At 52.9% G+C, this 19640-nt stretch overlaps 2 protein-coding genes across 2 annotated transcripts; one reads left to right on the top strand and one right to left on the bottom strand.

The window, feature by feature from the left end:
• Positions 1-5820: 5820 nt before the first annotated feature.
• MED29 (mediator complex subunit 29) lies at positions 5821-11760 on the bottom strand. The gene is made up of 4 exons (XM_020787068.3): positions 11157-11760; positions 7649-7707; positions 7475-7559; positions 5821-6817 (listed from the first exon to the last, which is right to left on the bottom strand). The coding sequence occupies exons 1-4, from the start codon at positions 11658-11660 to the stop codon at positions 6590-6592; spliced, it is 876 nt and encodes a 291-aa protein (XP_020642727.3). The 5' UTR covers positions 11661-11760; the 3' UTR covers positions 5821-6589.
• A 148-nt stretch (positions 11761-11908) lies between these two features.
• PAF1 (PAF1 component of Paf1/RNA polymerase II complex) lies at positions 11909-19334 on the top strand. The gene is made up of 14 exons (XM_020787067.3): positions 11909-12098; positions 12786-12815; positions 12901-12993; positions 13658-13779; positions 14104-14170; positions 14965-15066; positions 15253-15358; positions 15584-15652; positions 15751-15854; positions 16258-16374; positions 16955-17083; positions 17445-17550; positions 18296-18383; positions 18736-19334. Exons 1-14 carry the CDS (start codon positions 12049-12051, stop codon positions 19191-19193), a joined length of 1641 nt encoding a protein of 546 aa, XP_020642726.3. The 5' UTR covers positions 11909-12048; the 3' UTR covers positions 19194-19334.
• The last annotated feature ends 306 nt before the right edge of the window (positions 19335-19640 follow it).

Below are 19640 nucleotides of genomic sequence, written 5' to 3'. Positions count from 1 at the left end.
TGGCCCTCACTTCCCTTTTCCAGCCTCACCACTGAAACATCCATTAGGAAAGGAGGTTCCGTCGACGCCAGCCTGGAAGGCCAGAGTGCCTCTGAGCACATTCCTAAGCGGCACTCGTTCATTCCAGAACGAAGGGAGCTGAGAAAGAGCGAGGGAAAGGCCCGGACTGACAAAGGCCACATGCGCAACTCACGGCCATGGGCACAAAACCACAACATTAGTAATCTCAGCTTTCCTAGAACAGCAGACAGCCCACTGGTTTATATTAATAGGCATTATTATTATTACTAATAGCTTGTTATTAAACCACCAATTGCCACTGTTGCCGTGGTTACGTAATGGGGCATTGGGTTTATATTAACAACATTCTGTCCCTGTTTCCCTCGCTGACGCATCGTGCAATCAGATCTTCACTGATCTGTCAGTAAGTGTCTCTCTCTTCCTTTTGCTAATCAGGAAACACAAACGGGAAAGAACCCAACGCCCTTTTCTTTCTTTCTTTTTCCCCCTTGCCAGGGGTGCCCTCCTTGTTTACGGGAACCAGGCTGGGCAAAATATTCACCCAGGCTCAACGTAGGCAGAGCCCTGCGTCAAGAAAAAAAAAGAGTCACCTGGCCTCTAAGGCGGAGGGTCCCATTCAGTCTCCTCTTCCTCCTCTTCTTCTTTGTCCAAGCTGGAGTGGAAAGGGACCCCCTACACACACACACACACACACACACACACACACATCTGGCCCAGTGTCACCAGCTCTGACTGGCCGCTGTGGCTGGTCTCGGGGGGGGGGGGAGAGGAGGCTCTGGGTGGGATTATTTCCCATCCTGGCCTGGGGGAACTTGGGCCCTTCCTGTGCCAAGCAGAAGCTCAGCCTCTCTGGTGCATCATCCTCAGATCATGTGCCCAAAGCGCACCTGGGAAGCTCCTTCTGTGGCAAAGGTGCCTGCTTGTGTGTGCTTGCAAGGAGAGCCTTTGGGGTGGTTCTGTTAAAAAGAGGCAACACTCCCTGCCTTCTCCCCCTTCCGCCACCCTCCTGACTTCCAAGACAAGGCTGCCCCAGATGCCACGCCTGCCCCCAGGCTGCTCCGCCACCGGAGATGCCCTTCCTGGAGTCTTCCAGTTCTTGTGCTGCCCCCTGCAGTCCGAGACGGGACCCACGGATCCAACACATCTGTTGCACCAGTAGGTGCCAGGTGGGCACAGGCAGGGCACTCTCACCTGCTCTGCCTTTCTTTGGGGAAGGCATGCATTAGAAAGGCCTCCCCCAACACAGCCTGGGAGGGGGACAAGGCTGGCCCCTGCACACCCCCCACATCCCCGTATGGGAGCAGCAGGGAGCCTCGTCCTGAGGTCTGAGCTGCAGGAAACAGGGAAGGCAAGAGGGCCCCTGGCAGCAGGAAGTGAGTCCGCTGGGCTTTGCCCGTGAGAGAGAGAGGGGGTGGGAGGAAGAAGAGCCCCCCCCCCCAGCTCTTCTTCCCGGGAAGCGGAACCCTGCTTTCCGTCTCGTGCCCGGGAGCTGGCAAGCGACAAGGGCCTGCTGGGCCGGGTCCCAGAGGGGTTCGCCTCTGGGAGGAAGCCACAGCCGGAGGGTTACCTTCTGGAAGCCTGGGGGGGGGGGGCGCGAGGGGAGGCGCTGGAGCCCCGTGAAACCTAGGCAACCTGTGGATCAAGCGAAACAGCTGGAAAGGTTTTCATCCCTGGACGGTAAAGAAGAACCTCCAGGCCAACCTTTTTCAGGGCAAAGTTCCTCCGTGGTGCCCCCAGAAAGCAACCCTTCGGCTCAGCCACGTTTGGGCACACACACGCCTGGTTCGGTCCCTTCGGCTTGCAGGCCGAGGGACACGTCTTCACTCTACATTTAACTGCACAAGGAAGGGCTTCCCTCGAACCTGCCCACACCTCCCACAGTTCAGCTTCTGCAGATTTTTTAAAAACTGGCTCCTTTGAATGGAGGCCCACCTCACAAATCAAGAGCAAGGCAGTTTCTAGGAAGAGAGACGGCAAGAGATCGAAACCAGCACGGGCACAAAGGCACAAAGGTTTATCACGTCAAAAGGCAATCAAACGAATGACGGTATTAAAATGATTGAATTGAAAATATTCAGATCACCTCTTTAAAAACTTTTAGGATGCGACGGGCCTGTTGAAAGCCCTTCCTTTTAAGGCTTTGAGCAACTCCCGAAAAGGCCCTGTGTATGGGGATGGTGTGTGTGTGTGTGGGGGGGGGGGGGGTCAGGGTTCCCCACCTTTTAAGAGTCATAGCCAGCCCTTTGAATTGAATTTCATAGCCAGGAGAGCTTTGCCACAAGAGAGTTCCCTTTGAGCAGGCAGATTTATTTATTTTTATGTACACTTTTATCCCACCCAACTAAGAGCAGAGCCACTATTCTTGCTGGCAACATCAAAATAATAATAATAATAATAATAATAATAATAATAATAATAATAATAATAATAATAATAATAATAATAATAATAATAATAATAATAATAATAATAATAATAATAATAATAATAATAATAATAATAATAAAAGCATCACTCCCCCCCCCCCCCCCAAAATCAGAAAGTCTGACAAGGACATCGTCTGTTTGAGACAGCTGCTGTTCTTGAACCAACTTCAAGGGCAGCCCCTGGCCGCCTGCATTACAGCAGTCCAAACAGGCTGGAACATAGGCAGGCACCACAGGGGGACCAGAGCTTCTACCTCCAAGAATGGGGGTGGGTGCAGTGGAGGGGGGGTGCCGTCTTTCACACTGCCTCGGCCGTGGGGTTCATTCTTGCCACAGCAGCCTTGCCTCCCTCTCACCGTTATTGTTTGTAACTGTATCATGCACCACCTTAGGTTGAAAAATAAGCAAGTCATAAAGAACAGGGTGAGTGAAAACATTTCCACAACCCACACACAAACCTCTGTTATCTGGATGCACCACCCACTGAAGTCAACAGGCAGAAGATTCAAGATTGACTTTCTAAAAACACTTTTTTAAAATTATGTTCCTCACCCACGCTGCCTTTTGCCTATGGAACCCCCTGCCACCAGCCCAGGACTTTTTTGAAAAAGGATCAGACTTGAGGACAAAGAGCCCTTCTCGGCAGCGCTACCCCCCCCTGAAATCCCCCTCCTCCTTGGGCATAACAAAGCAAAACTCTGGGCTGCTTTTGATGCCCCAGTCTCCTGGGCTGGGAGAATTTCTCCTCCTGCTGCTTTTTAATGAATGGCTGAAAATGTTACAGCAATTCTCATGTGGTCTTTGTGGTGGTGGGGGAGGCGAGGGGGGGCAGCACAAGCCGCTGCCATTCAACCTTGCCTCTTGCTCTGCCTCTGGAACAGGCGGGAAGGCCAGCGATGGGGTGGGCGGCTGCCAAAGGCCCGCCTGAGGGCAGGCGCTGGCTTGGGGAGGGGGCTGGCTGCTCCCCCGAGCCAAGTGTCATGGGCCGTTCTCAGAAGCCCCGTTCTGCCCACCTTGGGGGGGGCATCGGCTTCTTTTGGGAAGCCATGGGGAGAGAGGCACGGAGGGTTCTCCTTCTCTATCTTGCTGACACGGCCTGAGGCTTGCGGTTTGGCAGATGCTGCTTTTTTCCAGTACTTCACCACCTCTCTTTGGCTCCCAGACCAGAGCCTTTCGAAAGGAGAACTGCTGGTGGTGGTGGTGGTGGAGGAGGAGGAGAGGGGAAAAAGGTGTAGCCAAAACAGTTCGGGACACACTGTTCTCTCCTCCCTGCTGTGGCTTCCTCTGCCCCCGCACGCCCCTCCCAACAACGTGGCTGAGAGAAAAGAGAGAGAGAGAGAGAGAGAGAGAGAGAAGCAACCAGGCAGCTGTTGCTCCCAGAAGGAAAACACAAAGACAACCAAGAAGCTTGTCCAGGGAGTTTTGTTTTTTTGTCTCCAGGGGGAAAAAAAGGGTCAGCTTGCAGTGATGCAACTGCACTTCCAGCCACAGCTCCTGCAGAGAACTGGACGTCCTCTTCTTCCCTTCAGTGCCTGGAATTTTTTTTTTTTGCAACAGCACCAGGTGTGTGTGTGTGTGTGTGTGTGTGTGTGTGTGCGTGCGTGCGTGCGCCCTCCACCCGGGTGCTGCTCCGAAGGGCAACCCTTCCTCCCTTGTCTCCCAAGGCCATTAGGTTGCCTCCCCTTCCTTTGGGGCCCCCATTTCAACAAAGCCTGGCTTCCAATGCCATCATTAAAACCCAAAATACCAAAGGGGCACCAGCGGGAGGGGCCGATGGGCAACTTCTGGTCCCAGGCCATGAACATCTAACTAGGGGAGTACAGAAAGCAGCCACTGCCTGTCCTGCCAGCCCATCTCTGGGACGGCAGCGTCTTCCCTCTCATCCTGCAGCCACTCAGATCTTTTCCTCCCTCAGGCCTGAGGAAGTGGATGTACATCTTCCTCTTCCTATTCACCTACCGTGTTTCCCCAAAAATAAGACAGGGTCTTATATTAATTTTTGCTCCAAAAATGCAGTAGGGCTTATTTTCAGGGGATATTTTATTTCACAGTCATGTAATCTTCTTCTGGTTGCTGCACAAGGGTGAAGGGCAGGGTTTCACTTAACTGTGGCTTATTTTCAGGGAAACAGGGTATATCCACACACACCCCACCAGCACACACAACTTCTCTGGAAGGCCTTTCTAGAAGCAGCCCCTCATGTACCTCCACACCACCCTCCTTTCCAAGTTTTCAGAAGCCATCCACAGGCTGCCCGTTCTCTTAGACTTTCCCTAGCCAGACCCACTTTCTCTTCCCTCACCTTGTGTGTTTCATGCCAAAAAGGAGTGGCAGAACATGGATCTTGAGCTGCACGTGGGCCTTCTCCTCCAGGAGAGAAAATTGGACATTTCATGCCAGCCACCCGACAAAAAACAAAACAAACCTCATGGTATGTGTGTGTGCATGTACCTTTTATCAGAATCATAAATAACCCTATTGACATTTCCAGCTTTGGAAAAGAGTTCTAAAAGGATACATAACATCAAGGTCCCCAAAACATCAGTCCTGCCCTAGAGGGGGGAAAAATCTGCATTTTAGGTTAGATTTTCTTTTTTAATTGGGAGTCAGAAGATCACAAGAGGCCATCAAATGGCACATGCAAGCTTTCTAGGCTTCCCCGAGGGACAAATGGAGGTCGCCTCCAGACACTGTCACGGGTGAAGGGCCAGAGTCCAGGCTTTGTGCTGGAGGAAACCCTGTCCCCTGATTCAGTCCCTGGCATCACCAGGGGTTAAAGGGTTTCTGGTCACAAGGACTTGGAATGGGTGCACACCTTTGCCCATGCCTGTTCCAGATCAAAAGAATTCAGAACAATGGGAAGCATTGCAAGTTATTATTTGAAGGGTGGGGGGGGGAATAAACACCTTACAAAGCAGACCTACAGTAGGTCACTTCTTTGTCCCTCTCTGATCAGAGAGATGTATCGGATACACACAAAATAAACAAAGCCAGTTACTACGGAGGTCTTGCTCAATGCGGAGAGAGAACAGGGAGTGTGTCAAGTGACACATTTCCTCCCATCTGGCTGTGTGTTCTGTGGCCCTCCGCTCTTTCGTCGCACAAAAACAGGCTGTGAAGCCCACAAGCCGCAAGGAAGGACCTGGCCACCCTCACGTGCCAAGAGAAAGGGCAGCCGCACAAGAGGCCTTGTACTTCGGCACAAGTCCTGCCAGCTGCCTCCCCGTTTGGGTTCAGGTTCCACACGAGGTGTCAGCAGGATGGCCTGTCAGCTCAAAGGCCAATTCTTCCTTAGTTTGTTTTAACAAAATCATGTTTGTCATTGTTCAGGGGAACTGTGATAGCCAGACATTTTGGACAGTGGCAAGGAGGGGGGGGGTCTTGTCTGGCTCTTCCTCCTGCAAATGGACAGGCAAGGGAACCCACCAAGGGCAGAACTCACTTCTTGAGGCGGGGGGGGGGGGGAGCAAGCTGAATGAAGCTCACAGGAACAGAATTCATTCCGTTGCCAGGCTTTCTATTAATCACACAAGGTTAGCAAAGAACAGTTCCGCTCAAGGGGTTTATACTCAAGCACCCACCCAAAATCTCATTTAGAGAAAGACACTGGATAACAAAAAAAAAAAAAAAAAAAAAAAAAAAAAAAAAAAAAAAAAAAAGGAGGATGAACTGATACAGAGACTCACATGATGGAAATTAAGTCAAGATGAAAGAATTTAAAGGACAGGCTGGACAAAATGAGCCTCCCCTTCCTTTCTCAGCCTGTCCTTTTTGGGAGACATACTTTTTCAAGTTCCAGCTCAGGCCCGTTTTATGGATGCGGGATGGAAACAGGAAAGTGTCCTGCAGACAGCAGTCCAAGGAATTTTGCTTCATCCATTGTGGGAAACCCTTGAGCTTCTTCTGCTCATCCAGAACGGCCGAAAGGCAGGATAACTCTCTAGCTACGATTAGCCGCCCACCTTCCAAACCACTTATGTGGGAAGCAATTCAGGAAGTCAACCCAAGGAAGCGCGTGGGAGACGTGGCGGGTGCCCGAGGGCGAGGGTGACGCTCGGTCGGTGTGGGTGGGAGCTACGGCCTCTTTTGGCCACGGGTCCCAAAGGAGGGTGGGTGCCCCCCTGCCCCCGCCCCCGCCTCTTCTAGAGCACCCCCTGGGAGGGCACTTTGCCAGTAATCTTGTTGGAGCACTCCAGGAGGGCGTTGTGGATGTCCTTGGCGCATGCGATTTGGGACTTGATCATGCTGAGGTACTGGGTGTAGGGGAGGCTCTCTGTCTGGATGGCGTCCGGCTTGGTGGCGGTCGGCACGAGCGTCGGGGAGTGCTTGGCGCTGTCAAAGCTCTGGGAGAGGCACTCGTAGGCCAGGCGCTGCAGTGGGAAGGGAGATGGAGGGTGACGTGAGGGTAGGAGGCAGGCCAGTGCCCTCCCCGGCCGTCCACCGCACAGGCTCCAGGAAGGAGCAGCCAGAGGCTGGCCTCCACCTGCCAAACCCTCCTTGCCCAAGTCGGGCCCCAAAGCAACAGCCCCTCTTTGTGGCCTGTCCTCAGCACCCACGAGCACGAGGGGCCAGAGGCTCTGGAAAGTTGCCTTCTGGGGGGCTGCCATCCTGAGAGTCATTTCCCCCCCCCCCGCCAGCATGGCCACAGTCCCAGCTGCCAACGTGCACAAAGGCCTCGCCAGTCTGCCCATCTTTTGGCAACTCTGCTCAGCGCTACCACAGACAGACTGCTTCTGTGCTTGGAGGTTCTACACTCTTTCAGCCTGTTGCCACTGACAGGCTTCCCCATTTCTATAAGTCGGGCAAATCCAATCTCAAGAGCCCTCTTGAGCTGACAGGAGAGCAGATTCCACCCATTGATTATGGGCAGAGCAGTCTATTGGGCCTGAACACACTGCCAACTTGCAGGGACCACCTTTTAATTGCTATAAGGTGCCTCGGGGCCTCTTTTAAGGAGAAAGGCAAGTTACAAATATTTTAAATACCTACCTACCTACCAACCAACCAATTTGCCTGGGGATACTCACCAGGCAGAGCTCTAGCTGGTCGCACAGAGCGTAGAATTCTTCCAAACTTTTGTCCACCCGCTGCACTGGCCCATCGTTACTTTTCCTGAAAAAGGAGATAAGCCAGGTTTTCATTATGAGAAAAGAGAAACGGAGAGGAAGAGGGGGAAGCAGAAGGAAGCCTCCAAAACTTACTGTCCACTGTCGATGTTTGTGTTCTGAATAAAGTTTTGAGCAGCTATTTTCATCAGGTTCTGGAAATGAAAGAAAACAACAACAGCACATTGTATCTATCCTAGGAAACAGTTGCAGTAACGCCTTCTTCCCACTCCACCCACTCCCTCCAATTCTGTTGAACTACTGTAACATTTCCATCCTCTCCTGCTACAATGTCTCCTGAAACACTGGCTGGTCCTTAAAGAGATCTGGAACTTTTTTCTTTTCAAGGAGGAACAAACTGCTTATCTGTTTGTCTGATCAAGGGGCCAGCCATCGACAAAAGTTTGCCACGGCAAAAGAGCCTCTGCCTGCCTTTGAAATGACACAATATATTCTTGTATTGGTTTTGTTCTGCCTCCAGAAATATTGCCTTGCAATGTTTCTAACCATTAAGGAAAGGCGTACAGAGTTATACTCTGCGGAGTTCTTTGCTTAAAGTACTGCTGTGCAGCCTTCCAGAGCAAAGCCCACCCCGGGGGGGGGGGGGGCTCATCAAAGGCACTTGGTCATTTACGCTTTCAGGTTACACTTACAAATCTGTATATTACAGCTGCTCCCGATACATGCTTTCAGCATTTAGACAAAACTCTTAACTGCAATTTAAAAAAAAAAAAATTAAAAGGGGAAAAGCTTCAAGGAAGCTACACAGCCCTGCCCAGGCCCAGTAAGAGAGGTGCTGGGTTCCACAGCTACCCGAATAGCGACTGTACAGCCCCAGAGGCAACCAATCTCATCTGGTTTTGGAGGATAAGCAGGATCAGGCCCGATCAGTTGCAAAGAATCTCGCCAGACACTCTGGAGGGCCACGGCTGTCCGCCGGAGTCAACACCACTCAGGCTCAGTGGTTTGAGGCCCTGACTCAGGAGAAGACCACTTTGCTATTGTGGGGAACCAGAATCCTACATCTAGCCTTCCCAAAAGGTTCATGTCACCCACTGCTGGCAGGATGACTGGTCTGGGGGAGAGGCAGCCCATTCACAAGCGTAAGGAACATATTTCAAAAGCACGGGTGTGTGTGGGGGGGGAAGAGCATCAAATTCTAAGTGCCGAAAGGGAACAACTGAGAAAACTCTGTGATGACTTGGTTCATTTCAGGCGTTGAGACATGACCTTCAAAATTGTACACAGAGCCATGTTTTGACTCAAACTGAACCCACACTGCATCCCAGCTGACCTCCCCCGCCCCATTTAACAACGGCGGGAAAACTGAGGCCCAGAACATGCGTGTCAACCTTCCCTGCCCACAGTCACAGCCACACTCAGATAACTGGGAGGATGTGCGCAGCAATTCCAAGAGCAGCCGCTTCACTTCCAGGACCCTGTGAGGTCAAGAAACTCAAGGACGGTCCTTATCAAAACAAAAAGTGATACAGGAGCCTTCATGTTCTGGTGAGTGCAAGGGCAAAGTTCTCTTCCATGTTGCTGATACGGACACTGCCTCCTTGCTGAGTCATTTACCAGAAGACCAGGCCCATCAGCCGGGTGGTGAAGCATCCCTTCCACACCCTATCACGAGACTCCTGTTTTGCTTGCTTCCGCAGCTTTGCTTCCCCCCCCCCCCCACCCACCCAAAAAAGTTACACTTCAGCACTTGGTACATTTGGCTAAGGACAGAGTCAATGGCCAAGATTTTCTCCCCTTCAAAAAACCCCCCAGTGATGTTAAAAGTTTCCTTTCTTTATTCATATCAGAGCGCTGCACAATTTAAAATTACGGATGCATATGGAATACTGGTAAAATTAAAAGCAAATTAAAATGTTAAGATAGATTGTTTTGGGCCAGAAGTGGGTTATTTCAATAGTTATCTTGGCCATCTGCTGGATTTTCTTTTGTACAAGTGCTGGGGCATAAACTGCATGCCCATAAATGCTGTACTGATAGAATTTATCCACATTCACATAAAAATTGTCCTGTATCCAAGTAGCCCCATTTTACTTGATTATTCTTTGATCATTCAACTTCACTTCATAGTCTATTAAGTGACCTCCAGCCAGGATCCTGTCCTGGTGAGACACTCTTCAGCATTCAACCCTCTTGTTAAAAATTAAACAGCCTGGCTTGGCAAGAACCACAAATTTAGAAGGGGGAGAAGGAACAGATGTGTTGTGACACAGAGCGACAGCTGCAGGGAATAAGAACAACAGCCATAATTTGGAGTAATAGGAGCAACATGGAATAATTTTCGAAAATTTACAGGTTTTTGACGTATACATTCCAATGAAAGAATTTTTTTAGGCATTCATCCCATGTGCAAGAGAAGAGCAGAGTCTGAGCAGCAGAGCTGCAGTTTTCATGGCTGGGCCACAACTTCCTGCACAAATGGGAAAAGTGAGTTTGGAGAAGCAAAAAGCCTCCTCTAACGCAAACTCACTCTGTAGCCTTCAGCGGCTTCTCTCCTGACCTCAGGGTGCCCCCTGCCTGCAAGACATACGCATTGCTTAATTTCTAATTTCCTTCCTAAAGGGCCCATGCAGAAAAACACAGTAGGACCCCCTCATCCATGAGATCTGTATCCACGGATTAATTCATCCATGAACTGAAAAATATTAAAAGAAAAAAAAAAATCAATACAAAACTATCTTCACATGTATTACCAGAACCGACTATTAGAGGGAGACAGAAACCATGCTATGAAGACTTGTTAGGGAAGAATAGCATCGTCTCTGGCGCCTTCTAGTGGCTAGTTCTGTTAATGCATGTGAAAATATTTTTCCTTGTTTTTCCCCATTTCATCTATCTATCTATCTATCTATCTATCTATCTATCTATCTATCTATCTATCTATCTATCTATCTATCTATCTATCTATCTATTCCATGGTTTTCAGTAACCACGTAACTCCCTTGAAGAAGAAGAAGAAACAAATACTGTAGGGCCCTCGTATCCATGGAGGATTGGTTTCAAGATGCCCACCCACCCACCGATGTTGACATAGCGCGGTCTCTGGTGCCTTTCAGTGGGAGGTTTCCGGCCAGCATTGCTGCCAGAGCTCCAAAGCCACATGGCCGAAAATAGAGAAAGAGCTGACCACTTGCTGACCAGGCGAGTTACCAGGGAAATCCTGGGAACGACTCTCTGTTTCCCCCCTTGGCCAGTTCTGATGCGACACCATGACAGAATACACTCCCCCTCCTCCTTAACCCTGTTAAAAGAATGGCCTGAAATACACAACTTTTCTGTCAAATCGCTGTAGAAATGTCTCCGATACTTTTTAGAAATCGCCCAGTGTCGTGTTATGTGTTGCCAAGCTGGAACCAATTTGCCGGGAGCCCAATCCCGCTTTCAGAGTAACTGAAAAATGCCGTATTTAAGGAGTTCTCATAACCTCGAGGGGATCTGAATCCGCGTCGCCCTTGTTCTCAAAGGGCAGGGAGGCTGCTCACTGCGTTCTGCCCTCCTCGTTCCAAAACTACTTTCCCCGGTAACGGCGTTCCTCCCGGCTCGTTACCCGCAGGCCCCGCCCCCTGCCCTGCCCTCCCCTCACCTGCAGGCTCTCCTTGAGCTGCGGCAGCAAGAGGCGGAAGCGCTGCACCGGGTCGAAGTCCTGCGCTTGCGCGGCCGCCGCCGCCTGGAGCCCCACCGGGGCCTGCGACTGCGCCTGCGCCACCGCCAAGGGAGGCCCCACCCCCGCCGAGGCCTGGCCCCCTGCCGGTGGCGGGCCCCCGAGTCCCGCGGCGGCCGAAGCCGAGGGAGCCGCGGAGGAGGAGGAGGAGGAAGCGGCTGAGGCGGAGGAGGACGGCGGCGGAGGCCCCCCCTGGGCCTGCAGGAGCGTCAGCGGCTGAGGCGGCGGCGGCTGAGGTTGCTGTGGCGGCGCCGCCATTTTCCCGCCCGTCGCCCGCCTCGCCTCAGGGGGACTACCGCTCCCGGCATGCCGCGCGGCCGCCCGCTCCTCTCTCCTCTCCGGAGGAAGAGCGCAAAGGGAGGCTCCCGGCATGCATTGCGCGGGGAAGGGAGCCGCTCTCGCTCGCGGGACTGCGGCTCCCGGCATGCTTCTTGCTTAGCTCCGCAGGCAGGGCTGATGGGAGTTGCAGTCCTAAAGACTCAGATTTAAGAAGCGGGCCGTAGGTCGCCTCAGGCGGCCATTTCCCAGGATCCCTTGCGTGAGCTCCCCGTGCTTTCCGGTGTTCCTGGCGCGGCTCCTAAAGTCATCTTTTCCGCGGCGCCCCGGCTTCGCCCGCCCGCTTTCCTCGGACGCGACAGGCCCCTCGGCGCTCCTCTGTCTCTAACCTTTCCGGAGCCGTCCTAGAGGACTCGGACTGCATTTCCCAGCGGGCCCCGCGCCTGGACAGGAAGTGGCCCGGGGCTCCGCCCCCTCCCGCAGGTAGCCCCTCCTCGCTGCCGCGGGGGCTTCCTCTGCGTCCGCCACTGGGTTCGCCATGGCGCCCACCATCCAGACCCAGGCGCAGCGGGAGGAGCCTGGCCACAGGTGAGCGTGACGTCTTCCCTCTCGGACGCCTGGGTCCCTCCGCTGGCTGCGGTGGGGAGAGGGGGGGGTCTCTTTAGGACTCTTAGACCCGAGAAACCCGGGCACTGCCTCCAGGACGAGGAAAAGTCCCTCAGCCGCCAGCTGGCTGTGGGGGGGATGATGGGAGCTGTAGTCCAAAAAGGGTGCCTTCCCAGGCTCTGGTCCTTCCCCAAAAAGGGTCCCGCAAGAGATCTAAAACCTCGAACTCCGCTGCCCTTTTTTGAATGGATGGTGGCAGTCCTGTTTTAAAGTGCATTTTAGCATTGATTTTTATGGACCCTTTAAAATATAATGCTCGTTTGGTTTTTTTTTAAAGTATTTTTATACTCACTGCTTCTAGCTTTAAATATTGTCTTTTAATTGGCATGAGCCGCCTTAGGTCCTTTTTTAAGGAGAAAGGCAGGGTAAACAATATTTTAAATAATAGATAGATGCATCGTGAGTGGGTAGCAATGGGCTGAGCGTCTGCCTGCTTGGACTTCCTGCTTGTTCTTGTGGACCAGGCTTTTTGCCCTCATCCTAAACCAGTTGCAACACCCTGCCTTCTCTGCACCAGCACCTTTCAGTTTCCTAGGTGCTTGGACAGGTGGCGCCCATCAGCTACCTACTGCTTCTTCATCTTTCATTTTTATTTATTTTACCTTCCAGGGCCAACTCTCACCGGACGCTCCCCGAGAGGTAAGGCTCTCCTTTCTGTTTCTCTGCACATCGTCTTCTGTTTCGGATGTAGCTGTAGACGCCTCTCTCTCCCTTCTCTCTGCAGATCAGGGGTGGTGTGCCGAGTAAAGTATTGCAACAGTTTACCTGACATCCCCTTTGACCCCAAATTCATCACATACCCATTTGACCAGAACAGGTGAGCAGGAAAAAGGCCTCGGAGCAGAATTGGTGCTGGGCCATGGAGCATTTAAGGCTTCAGAAAGGCAAGGCTGACCTTTCAGGGGCTGAGAGAACGTCATTTTGCTTAGACTGCAATCCAAAGTCCTGAGAGGTTCAGATTATCTAGTTTTTGTGTCCGTGAGTTATTGGCTTGTGAAGTGTCTAACGATAACGTGCCTTCAGTTTTGTGTATAAACGTGACATTCATGCAAATTGTTGTAAAGTGTTTTTATGATCTCTGCCGCTTTAGGCTTGCACACGAAGCTTAAGATATGGTAATGTCAGTGGACACTAGGATGTTGGGATGGGTGTGCTGATTTGTTTGTGCGTGAAGACACTGTACGGGTATAACAAAGCCAGGTTGTTGTTTTGTGTCGTGTTCCAAGATACACCTCTGTGCATCATTTCAGAATAGAAGTAACTTTTTCAATATAGAATAGCTGCTCTTGTTCAGATGAACAGTTATGCAAGGTGGCAAAAAATTTGGAAGACCGATGAGCTTTTTCTGGCTGCTTATAGTTCCAGAAAAGTTGGCTCCACATGTTTGCAAAGCTAAAGGAATTTTGTATTCCTGCTTAGAGTGACAGTCAGAGATTTCTAGCCTCTTCCATGGACTAAGGTAGGCCTCTCTTGCCTTCCAGGTTTGTACAGTACAAAGCCACCTCTCTGGAGAAGCAGCACAAACATGACCTACTGACAGAGCCTGACCTGGGGGTCACCATCGATCTGATCAACCCTGATACCTATCGTATTGATCCCAATGGTAAGAGGGAGAAGGCAGAGTGCTGAGAAAGGGCTCTATGTGCACCCTATAGAGCAGCAGCATTAGTAACACCAGAAGGATGTGCAGGGATGTGGGATTGCTATATGCAGAATCCTTACTGTGCATTTTAGGTGCCTATCAAATAAGTAACAGGCTATTTGAGGTAATACACTAAGATAATGTGTTCAAAGAGGATCATTATAAAGTTCAGAGAAATACATCATAAAGCCCTACAGCTGATGCAACCCGAGAGGGAGCCAGATTCACACACACACCCGACATCTCTGACCATGAGTCCACCCCCCTCCCTTTCCCCTCTTGCAGTTCTTCTGGATCCAGCCGATGAGAAGTTGCTGGAGGAGGAGATCCAGGCACAAACCAGTTCCAAGAGGTAATAAGCCTGCTGCTTGCCTCTCGTTCCTTCCAGCAGGAGGAAATGGGCTGCGTTCAAGAGGCTCCACCTGTCGCACCAAATGCCCTCTGCTCTCTTGGGCTACTGTGGTCTCTTCCCAGACACTTTCCTTGCCTTGTTTCCCCGCTGTCTGGGGACTCCTGCTCTCTGCCCTTTAAGCCGCTTCCCTTATTTCAACAATGGTTCTTAGCTGCCTCTCTGGTGCTTTGCTCCTGGTCCGATCTGGAGATGCTCTCTTAGCATCCCAGGGTGGGTTTCTGCTTCTCTCCTGCAGGACCCAGCTGCTGCCTCCTTATTGTAAGGTGGACACTCTGTGCAGCAGCCGTAACCTGTCTTTTCTTGTACTTCATTGCTGTCCCTGAAGGATTTCGTAGATCCCATCTAATCAAAGCCAGCCTTTTTTTTTTTGCCATGAAGGGCACTGGCGGGGGGGACTACTAAACATTGCCTGGTGACTATCGCAGTGCTGTGGTACAAACACCATGGAGACTGAATACCAGACATCTTTCAGAAAACAACATTAGAAAACAACTCTTGTGTTTCCCGCCCCTTCCCTTGTACTTTTGCTTTGATTGATTCATTTGTTCTCCCACCACTGGGTAGTCTTGTGAGGCGGATGGAGGTTCTGCAGCTCTGGCTCCTGAAAGTCTCCCCTTGGTACGAGCAGCCAGGGGAGCGGCGGATGCTGAGCAGTGGACTCCACGCCTTTCCTGGCATGCAGAACCAGAGTCTTGGGAGATGCCAGCCATTTTTCTCTTCCTGCTTCTGCCCAGATCCCAGCAGCATGCCAAAGTGGTGCCATGGATGAGGAAGACGGAATACATCTCCACCGAGTTCAACCGCTATGGCGTCTCCAATGAGAAGCCTGAAGTCAAGTAAGTGGAAGCCTTTCAGGAAGGGAGAGCAGGGGTTTGCCTGCTTTTCTAAAGTGGGGGCAACGGTGGTCTTCCTTGATGCCAGTGATTTCCTGCAGCCCTTCTTGAGGGAGGACCCCCCCTTCAGGGCCCCCTTCACCCAAAGGAGCGACACTTTGGTGAACTGGGATGTGGTCTTTCCATCAGGATCGGTGTGTCTGTCAAGCAGCAGTTCACAGAAGAGGAGATCTACAAGGACAGAGACAGCCAGATCGCAGCCATTGAGAAAACGTTTGAAGATGCTCAGAAATCGGTCAGCCCGCTTGAATGGCCCTGTTGGACTCCCCTCCTGTTGCTCTGTCAGAGTTACAGAGAAGCAAACTGGGACACTGGGCCCGGAGTTAAGCAGCCACACATACTGCTTGGGTTTGTGGCTGATTGGGGGTGGGCTCTTTGGGGAGCCAGAGAGACCGCTGGGCTCTGGGAGGGAGCGTGTCTGTGTGAGCGCGAGCGACTTTGGCCCATTTTCCTCTGTTAGATTTCTCAGCACTACAGCAAGCCTCGGGTCACTCCAGTGGAAGTCATGCCCGTCTTCCCAGACTTCAAGGTAAGAGAGAGGAGAGGAAAGAGGGCTGGGGGGTGGGGTGGGGGGCCAGCTGGGGATGAGGCAGTGACCTGCTCTTCTTCTTCTCTGCTTCCTTCCAGATGTGGATCAACCCCTGCGCCCAGGTCATCTTTGACTCTGACCCAGCGCCCAAGGACACCAGTGGAGCGGCCGCCCTTGAAATGATGTCTCAGGCCATGATCAGGTGGGGCGTTGCTCCATGCCACCTTTTCTTCCCTGACTGGGAGTGGCTGATTTCAGACCCCAGAAGGGTCTTTCCTTCACATGACCCTTTTAGGTCAGGGGTGGGGGTAATTGTCCACCCTCAAATTGCAAAAGATCCAGAATCCTATTTCTTTGTTTGCTTTGATCTTGCTTGTGAGGGATGGGAGGGTTCTCATTTTTCAGCACACTCCCAGTAGCCGGTGGCTTCCAGGAGTGGAAAGGGACAGTCCCCCCACTCCCAAGTCTTGGGTAGGGCAGCCCCCAAATCCACATCCTCAGGGGCCTGGGCTCTCCCACCCGAGGGCTGGCCTTCCTGCCCTCTGGTTATGTTGCTGTTTTTCATGCCCCTGACGGCCGTGGTCGTCTTCCCTCTGCTTCTCCAGGGGCATGATGGACGAGGAGGGGAACCAGTTTGTGGCCTACTTCCTTCCTGCGGAGGATACGATGCGGAAGCGCAAACGGGACCAAGAGGAGGAGATGGACTATGCTCCAGAGGATGTGTAAGTGAGGGTGGAGGGATGGCTGGTTGAAAAAATGGGAAAACCAAGGGAGCTTTAAGTGGCTCTCTCTTCCCCTGCCCCCCAGCAACATGATGGGGAACAGAGTTGATCTCTGCTCTTCTCCATACCTTGCTGGCTCTTTGAATGCAGGGATTCTTTCACACAGAGCGCTGTTTTATAAGCAGAGTTCCCACCTGGAGTCAAAACTGGTGCCATCCCAGGCTGATCCCCTTCCAGGTCTCTTGTCTGGAGTAAATCCCATTAAATTGAGGAGGTCCTGGCACATCTAAGGCTCTTGGCTCACGGGACTCTGCCTTGGCCGTTGCACTCAACCCCTTGTGGACTGTTGCCAAATGCGTAGAGGCAGGATCCTGACCAAAGGATGGGCGGGTGTCGTCTCTGTGAAGGAAACCAGATGAGAATTCTTCACTGTGTCAGCTGATGGGTTTCTGGGGAAGAGGAGGGGGAAAATCCCGTCATTAGTAGGGAAAATGTTCTCGGCTTGGTGGCGACGGGGTTGCGCTTCTGTCTTGAAGGAGTTCTCTCCTTGCTACTTCCTCTCCTCCACCCTCCACTCCAGGTATGAGTATAAAATTGCCCGGGAGTATAACTGGAACGTTAAGAACAAGGCCAGCAAAGGCTACGAGGAAAACTACTTCTTCATTTTCCGCGAGGGCGACGGTGTCTATTACAATGAACTGGAGACCAGGTGAGAGGAGGACGGGGCTGGGGACCTTGTGGTATCTTGGTGGGTGTGGCTGTGCCCTCGTGAGGTTCCGGCTTGAATGAGGGTTCTGCTGGCAGGCAGGACTGCCCTGGGCAGAGCGGGACATGGAGGCTGCGGTCAGCCGTCCCCAACCCACGGTACGCCCTTGGGCATCACGTCCCGGCATGGCATGGCCTTCTAAGGAAGGTGGGCCTGTAGCTGGGGTGGGGGTCTGCCGTCGGCTCAGGACCAGCCGCTGTTTTTCAGGGCATCTACCCATGATGCAGCTTAAGTGTTGTATCCTGGGGGTGCTTCCCCTCCCCTTTCCAGCATAACCCCACTCAACCCTCTTGTTCTCCGTCAGAGTCCGTCTGAGCAAACGGCGAGCCAAGGCTGGCGTACAGTCGGGTACCAACGCGGTGCTGGTGGTAAAGCACAGGGACATGAATGAGAAGGAACTCGAGGCACAGGTAGGGCCTGGGCGGAAGCTTCATGTCCCCTGAATTGGGAGACGGGGCATGCTGGAAGAAAGAGGCGCCCAGAAGGACAGGCCCCGAGCAGCTCCTGTTGCTCTCAGGGGCTGGGACAAGCGCCCGTCTCGCTGAGTGGATGCTCTGGGCTGGAGGAGGAGGAGGAGGCTGGACCCTTGAGCCGTCTTGCCAGAGCCTGGGCTCTCCGGAACGCTTGGACCGTGGCTTCCAGAATGTTCCCGCCATGGGAATGGCCAGAGTTTGAATCATGGTCTCTGGAGCCCAGAACTACTGGCTCTGAACTGTGACCTGGGAGAGAGAGGGAGAGAGGCCTCCTGGCATGGCTAGAAAGTTCTGGGTCTTAGGCCTGGCCTCTGGGTCACAGAAGGCTAGGGCTTTAGAGTCGGAACACCTGGGAGGAAGAGGGTGGAGGATGGCCCTCTGGGAGCAGGTTCCCACTCCCTTCTTGGAGACCTCCGTTGCTTGCTTCTCTCTCTCCTGGACACGTCAGGCTTTTCCAGCCACCTGGAATCTCTAATTCCCAAATTCTTCCCTGTGTGTCGCAGAGGGTGGGAAGGGAAAGCGAGGAGAAAGCTTTGTGCTCCATTCATGGGGTCTCTGGAAGAGTTTCCTTGGCTGCTTTGGTCTAGACCGAGGGAATGGACCCCTTGGCAGGATGATGAGGCTGGCAGGGGCTTGTCCAGTCTGTGAGCCTTTCTATGCAGCTTTGTGTCTTTGTTTGCAGGAGGCTCGCAAAGCCCAACTGGAGAACCACGAGCCGGAGGAGGAGGAAGAGGAGGAGATGGACGTGGGCAAAGAGGCCCAAGGATCAGGTAGCCTATCTCTCTGGGGGGTCCTTGGACTCCCCTCCCTGCACCTTGCACGGGGCTGGATCCCCCGAAGTCTTGCATAAGCAAGGGCTTTCCTCCCCAGATTCATTCGCAGACTTTGGGGCGACGTATTTGCTTAATGCTCCCCCCTCCTTTGAGTGCCCAGTGGAACCTTCCAGAGCTGCCTTTCCCCCCACCCCCTTGCTTCATGGACTGGCCCGGGGGTGGGGTAGGGATGCGCAGAGATTTGCCTTGCTTAAAGGGGATGAGCTTCCCTCTCCGTTCTGCTTTTCCCTCCCTTTCCAAGGGGGGGGGGTTGCTCTCATGTTGGCCCTGGGCCTGTCTCTCCTTTTAGACGAAGAGCCGGAAAAAGGCAGCGAAAGCGAGAAGGAGGCCAGCGAAGGGGAGGAAGAGGAGGAAGAAGGCCGCTCGGCCAGTGAGAGCGAGCCAGAAGCCAGCGAAGGAGAAGGTGCCGGCGCCGAGGAGAGTGAGGAAGATGAGCGGGCGGCCCGAGACAAGGAAGAGATCTTCGGCAGCGATGACGACGAGGACTCTGAGCAGGAGGGCGGGCGGCCCGAAGGGGAGGAGGAAGAAGAGGAGGAGGAAGAGGAGAGTGGCAGTGAGGAAGAGGAGGAGGAGGAGGAGGAGGCGGCAGGGGGCCGGCGCCCACAGCAGCGCCATGGCAGCCGCAGCCCCTTCCTCAGCGGCAGTGACCGCTCAAACCATGAGGAGGAGGAGGAGGAGGAAGAAGGCGAGGTCAGCGCTAGCGAAGCCCCTTCGGAGTCCAGCGAGGAGGGGAGTGACAGCGACTGAGCCTGGAGGGGTGGAGTCCTGGCTGTCCTGTGGGACCATCCCCCTCGCCTGGGGGAAGGCGCGCTGGGGAGGTCTCCCCCCATGGCAAGCAAGGCTGGCAACCCCTTTGCCTCGAGAAGAGGAAGGGACTTTGGGAAGCAGCTTGCCCCCACAGCAGCCCAAGAGTGGGGGATGAACCCCCCCCCAATGCCCTGTTCAGCCTCCTCTAGGGCTGGCACCGGACCATTTCTTTGTGTACAAAGACTGGCATTGCGTGTGTGTGTGTGTTTTAGGTGATCCATTATTTGCTCCTTATGTGTTCCCTGCTTGTACCTAAAGGCACTGGTTTTGCTGCCCAGACCCTTTGCAATAAATTTCCCCCGTCCTTTTCTCTCAGGCACGTCTGCTTTCTTGTACCAGGGCAGGTCCTCTTCCCAGGTGACTCTGAAGGGCGGAGAGCGTCCCTCC

Source organism: Pogona vitticeps, chromosome 9, assembly GCF_051106095.1.
Source record: "Pogona vitticeps strain Pit_001003342236 chromosome 9, PviZW2.1, whole genome shotgun sequence".
Taxonomy (NCBI): domain Eukaryota; kingdom Metazoa; phylum Chordata; class Lepidosauria; order Squamata; family Agamidae; genus Pogona; species Pogona vitticeps.
The sequence above is the reverse complement of the archived record's forward strand: the minus strand, read 5'-3'. Positions and strand labels throughout refer to the sequence as shown.